This window comes from Oncorhynchus keta, unplaced genomic scaffold (genome assembly GCF_023373465.1).
Source record: "Oncorhynchus keta strain PuntledgeMale-10-30-2019 unplaced genomic scaffold, Oket_V2 Un_contig_8888_pilon_pilon, whole genome shotgun sequence".
In the NCBI taxonomy this organism is placed as follows: Eukaryota; Metazoa; Chordata; class Actinopteri; order Salmoniformes; family Salmonidae; genus Oncorhynchus; species Oncorhynchus keta.
In genome coordinates this window covers 49,299-55,298 of record NW_026290288.1, presented here as the reverse complement: position 1 = coordinate 55,298, position 6,000 = coordinate 49,299, and the positions used below count along the sequence as shown (strand labels likewise).

Here is a 6,000-nt window from a genome sequence, read left to right as displayed (position 1 = left end):
CCTCCTACCCTTTGAAGTAGGTCTTCTACTAACCCAGTCAGTCTCTATTCCCCCTCTCCGAAACCCCAGGTCAGCTGTTACTGCAGTAGACCTGTGTCAGTCTCTCCAACAACCTAAGTCTGTTTCTGCCAGGAGAAACACATGAAACACATTTGAAACACATTAGAAACACATTTTGAAGTTGAAAATTTGATGTCTCCTTTTTGTTTCAGTCAGTTTTCTCCCATTTGAATATGACCCCCCCTCTCCGACAGGCTGAGGAGACCTGTGGTCCAGGTACGTCTGTTTCTGCAGAGACGGTAGAGGAAGTGAGGTGTCTCACTCTGCTTTTTTTCCCCCCCCGGGTTCATATACAGTCAATGAACTAAGTAGACCAGACCCAGCTGCTATCACATTGTTGTCTATTGGAAAGGCACTTCCTTAAGCAGTCTGGAATTGTGACCATTTTCTGTTTTAAACGGTAAACCCACCTGAGTAAGACATCTTCATTTATCCACCATCTTTGAACTACAGAGTGTATGGGTTTAATTGGTCTGGGTTGTAGAAATGTCCGTTTGTCTCATATAGAGTGCTTGGTATGATCAACACAGAGCTGCTCCATAGAAACATCCGTCATGCTCAGTACTTCTAAAGAGAGTGGGCCCCTTCAGCTTTTATGTATTCATTCTATGTGCCGTCAGTAAAAATGCATGTCCTGACCCTCCATGTACTCGAGTCTTGTACAAACTGTCTCCTGTGAGGTGAGCGGACAATCTGGACAGTATCTAGGGATTGTCCAAGATGATAGAAGAGAGAGCGACACGAGTATCACCGCTTCCCAGGGTCACCGACGGAGACCGATATACAGCGACACCGTTTGACTCTCTGGATCTTGCGGTGCCGGAAGGGCGGCTGGAGGTCGGGACAGTCCAGCTCTACGGTCAGCGTGGTGAAACGCTGCGGCCGGCAGAAAGCACAGGACCGGAAAGACTCCTGCTCCGTCTTAACGTGTCGTGGGATATAGAAGGAGTTACACTGTCCGTAGCAGAACCTGTTGATGACGGTACGACTCAGACAGCCCTCCTCGCTCACCGTCTGACGCAGCGGCTGGGTCTTGCACCAGTCACTCTTCAGGTACTTCCTCTCTGTGACGACCAGCGCTTCCTGGCTGGAGGCAAGTATTTCCTGTTTACGGGTGCGTTTGTCAGAGGTGTTGCCGTTCCCTTTGAAAGGGTTGGGGATGGAGCCTTGGAGGCGGGTCTTGCGGGTGTTGCCGCCCACCAGGCACAGGACGCCTGCAAGTAGGATTGACAGAACAAACTGTCTGTACATCCTGACAGAGAGAGGAGAGGAGAGGTTAGAACAAACTACATGAACATCCTGACAGAGGTTAGAACAAACTACCTGAACATCCTGACAGAGAGGAGAGGGGAGGTTAGAACAAACTACCTGAACATCCTGACAGAGAGGAGAGGTTAGAACAAACTACCTGTACATCCTGACAGAGAGAGGAGAGGAGAGGTTAGAACAAACTACCTGTACATCCTGACAGAGAGAGGAGAGGAGAGAGTTAGAACAAACTACCTGTACATCCTGACAGAGAGTTAGAACAAACTACCTGTACATCCTGACAGAGAGAGAGAGGAGAGAAGAACAAACTACCTGTACATCCTGACAGAGAGGTTAGAACAAACTACCTGAACATCCTGACAGAGAGAGGAGGTTAGAACAAACCTTCCTGACAGAACATCCTGACAGAGAGAGAGAGAGAGGTTAGAACAAACTACCTGTACATCCTGACAGAGAGAGGAGAGGAGAGAGGTTAGAACAAACTACCTGTACATCCTGACAGAGAGAGGAGAGGAGAGATTAGAACAAACTACCTGTACATCCTGACAGAGAGGAGAGGTTAGAACAAACTACCTGTACATCCTGACAGAGAGGAGAGGAGAGGTTAGAACAAACTACCTGTACATCCTGACAGAGAGGAGAGGAGAGGTTAGAACAAACTACCTGTACATCCTGACAGAGAGGAGAGGTTAGAACAAACTACCTGAACATCCTGACAGAGAGGAGAGGAGAGATTAGAACAAACTACCTGTACATCCTGACAGAGAGAGGAGAGGAGAGGAGAGATTAGAACAAACTACCTGTACATCCTGACAGAGAGAGGAGAGATTAGAACAAACTACCTGTACATCCTGACAGAGAGAGGAGAGGTTAGAACAAACTACCTGTACATCCTGACAGAGAGGTTAGAACAAACTACCTGAACATCCTGACAGAGTTAGAACAAACTACCTGTACATCCTGACAGAGAGAGGAGAGGAGAGGTTAGAACAAACTACCTGTACATCCTGACAGAGAGAGGAGAGGAGAGAACAAACTACCTGTACATCCTGACAGAGAGAGAGAGGTTAGAACAAACTACCTGAACATCCTGACAGAGAGAGTTAGAACAAACTACCTGAACATCCTGACAGAGAGAGAGGAGAGGAGAGGTTAGAACAAACTACCTGTACATCCTGACAGAGAGGTTAGAACAAACTACCTGTACATCCTGACAGAGAGGAGAGGTTAGAACAAACTACCTGAACATCCTGACAGAGAGAGGAGGAGAGATTAGAACAAACTACCTGTACATCCTGACAGAGAGGAGAGGTTAGAACAAACTACCTGAACATCCTGACAGAGAGAGGAGAGGTTAGAACAAACTACCTGTACATCCTGACAGAGAGAGAACATCCTGACAGAGAGGTTAGAACAAACTACCTGTACATCCTGACAGAGAGATTAGAACAAACTACCTGTACATCCTGACAGAGAGAGGGGAGGTTAGAACAAACTACCTGAACATCCTGACAGAGAGTTAGAACAAACTACCTGTACATCCTGACAGAGAGGAGAGGAGAGGTTAGAACAAACTACCTGAACATCCTGACAGAGAGGTTAGAACAAACTACCTGTACATCCTGACAGAGAGATTAGAACAAACTACCTGTACATCCTGACAGAGAGAGAGAGAGAGGTTAGAACAAACTACCTGTACATCCTGACAGAGAGAGGGAGAGGTTAGAACAAACTACCTGAACATCCTGACAGAGAGGAGAGGAGAGGTTAGAACAAACTACCTGTACATCCTGACAGAGAGGAGAGGAGAGGTTAGAACAAACTACCTGTACATCCTGACAGAGAGAGGAGGAGAACAAACTACCTGTACATCCTGACAGAGAGAGGGAGAGGTTAGAACAAACTACCTGAACATCCTGACAGAGAGAGGAGAGGTTAGAACAAACTACCTGTACATCCTGACAGAGAGGAGAGGAGAGAGTTAGAACAAACTACCTGAACATCCTGACAGAGAGAGAGAGAGGTTATAACAAACTACCTGAACATCCTGACAGAGAGATTAGAACAAACTACCTGTACATCCTGACAGAGAGAGGAGAGATTAGAACAAACTACCTGTACATCCTGACAGAGAGGAGAGGTTAGAACAAACTACCTGAACATCCTGACAGAGAGATGATAGGTTAGAACAAACTACATCCTGTACAGACAGAGAGGAGAGGTTAGAACAAACTACCTGTACATCCTGACAGAGAGAGGAGAGGTTAGAACAAACTACCTGAACATCCTGACAGAGGAGGAGAGGTTAGAACAAACTACCTGTACATCCTGACAGAGGAGAGATTAGAACAAACTACCTGAACATCCTGACAGAGAGTTAGAACAAACTACCTGTACATCCTGACAGAGGAGAGATTAGAACAAACTACCTGTACATCCTGACAGAGAGAGGAGAGGAGAGATTAGAACAAACTACCTGAACATCCTGACAGAGATTAGAACAAACTACCTGTACATCCTGACAGAGAGGTTAGAACAAACTACCTGAACATCCTGACAGAGAGGTTAGAACAAACTACCTGTACATCCTGACAGAGAGATTAGAACAAACTACCTATACATCCTGACAGAGAGAGGAGAGATTAGAACAAACTACCTGAACATCCTGACAGAGAGGTTAGAACAAACTACCTGAACATCCTGACAGAGAGAGAACAAACTACCTGAACATCCTGACAGAGAGGTTAGAACAAACTACCTGAACATCCTGACAGAGAGAGAACAAACTACCTGAACATCCTGACAGAGAGGTTAGAACAAACTACCTGAACATCCTGACAGAGAGGTTAGAACAAACTACCTGAACATCCTGACAGAGAGATGATAGGTTAGAACAAACTACCTGTACATCCTGGGCCACACCTCCATTAATCTCAAGACAGACTTGTGATTGTGAGTGTATATACACATTGTGTTCTGTCATTAATGTCGCTCCTGAACCAATTTACTGCCCCTGAGACCAATGTTTCTGAGTCTAGCTAGCAACAATTCATGGTCAACTGAATCAAAGACCTTTTGATAAATCCACAAACAGAGCAGCACAATGTTGCTTTTTATCAAGCCCATTCATGTTTTCCACGGCCATATAGCTACAGTTTCTTAACTGTGAGTTCACTAGATTTATCGACTTTGGCCAGGATAGAGAGTTCACTATGGATTCATAGACTTTGGCCAGGATAGGGAGTTCACTAGGGGTTCATAGACTTTGGGCCAGGATAGGGAGTTCACTGAGGATTAATAGACTTTGACCAGGATAGGGAGTTCACTATGGATTAATAGACTTTGACCAGGATAGGGAGTTCACTGGGGATTAATAGACTTTGACCAGGATAGGGAGTTCACTGGGGATTAATAGACTTTGACCAGGATAGGGAGTTCACTGGGGATTAATAGACTTTGACCAGGATAGGGAGTTCACTATGGATTAATATGACTTTGACCAGGATAGGGAGTTCACTGGCGATTCATAGACTTTGACCAGGATAGGGAGTTCACTGGGGATTCATAGACTTTGACCAGGATAGGGAGACATTAGGGACCCATCATTAAATGGTCAGGAAGGCCAGAGGAGTTCATTAGGGATTCATTAAATGGTGAAGGCCAGGGAGACATTAGAACCCATCATTAAATGGTCAGGAAGGCCAGAGGAGACATTAGAACCCATCATTAAATGGTCAGGAAGGCCAGAGGAGACATTAGAACCCATCATTAAATGGTCAGGAAGGCCAGAGGAGACATTAGAACCCATCATTAAATGGTCAGGAAGGCCAGAGGAGACATTAGAACCCATCATTAAATGGTCAGGAAGGCCAGAGGAGACATTAGAACCCATCATTAAATGGTCAGGAAGGCCAGAGGAGACATTAGAACCCATCATTAAATGGTCAGGAAGGCCTGAGGAGACATTAGAACCCATCATTAAATGGTCAGGAAGGCCAGAGGAGACATTAGAACCCATCATTAAATGGTCAGGAAGGCCAGAGGAGACATTAGAACCTGACAATGATTTGATTGGCGTCCAGAACTTGGTAGGGTTGTTTTAGGTTCTCTGTGACCACATTTCAATAGTAATCTGATTTGGACTTCCTGATCCATACAGTGTATTTGTTTCTTAGCGTTCTGAAGGAGGCCCATGTCAACAGGAGCATTTGTTTGTCTAGCCTGAGCCCCGAGAGACAGCTCTCTTACTAATTCATTCTGCCAAGTTATCTGAAAAAACAGGGATTGTCCCTTCCACTTGATTCTACATTTCTTCACAGGGGCTTATCACAAATGGACACAAATTACATGTAAAAAATAGTGGGGGTGCAGGTAGCCTAGTGGTCCACTCCCTCCCTCCCTGCCTCCCTCCCTGCCTCCCCTCCCGCTCTCCCTCCCCTCCCTCCCTCATCTAGGTGTCTCCCTCATCTGTCTCCCTCCCGCTCTTTCTCCCTCCACTCCCTCCCTCCATGTCTTTCCCTCCTTATATCCCTTCCCTCCCTCCCGCTCTCTCTCCCTCTCTCTCCCTCTCTCCCTCCCGCATCGCTCTTTCCCTCCCCAGGTCCCTCCCTCCCTCATCTAGGTCTCTCCCTCCCTCATCTAGGTGTCTCCCTCCCTCATCTGTCTCCCTCT

The 6,000-nt window shown here is 46.2% G+C and overlaps 1 protein-coding gene across 1 annotated transcript in view; it reads right to left on the bottom strand.

Annotated features, from left to right (window-relative positions):
• Positions 1-201: 201 nt before the first annotated feature.
• The window catches only part of LOC118382698 (gremlin-2-like), a 30,041-nt gene continuing 24,242 nt past the window's right edge, over positions 202-6,000 (bottom strand). Inside the window, exon 2 of the mRNA XM_052512610.1 lies at positions 202-1,312. Coding sequence (XP_052368570.1) covers positions 808-1,311 — 504 coding nt within the window. The 5' untranslated portion in view covers position 1,312 and the 3' untranslated portion in view covers positions 202-807. The remainder of the gene's footprint in view (positions 1,313-6,000) is intronic.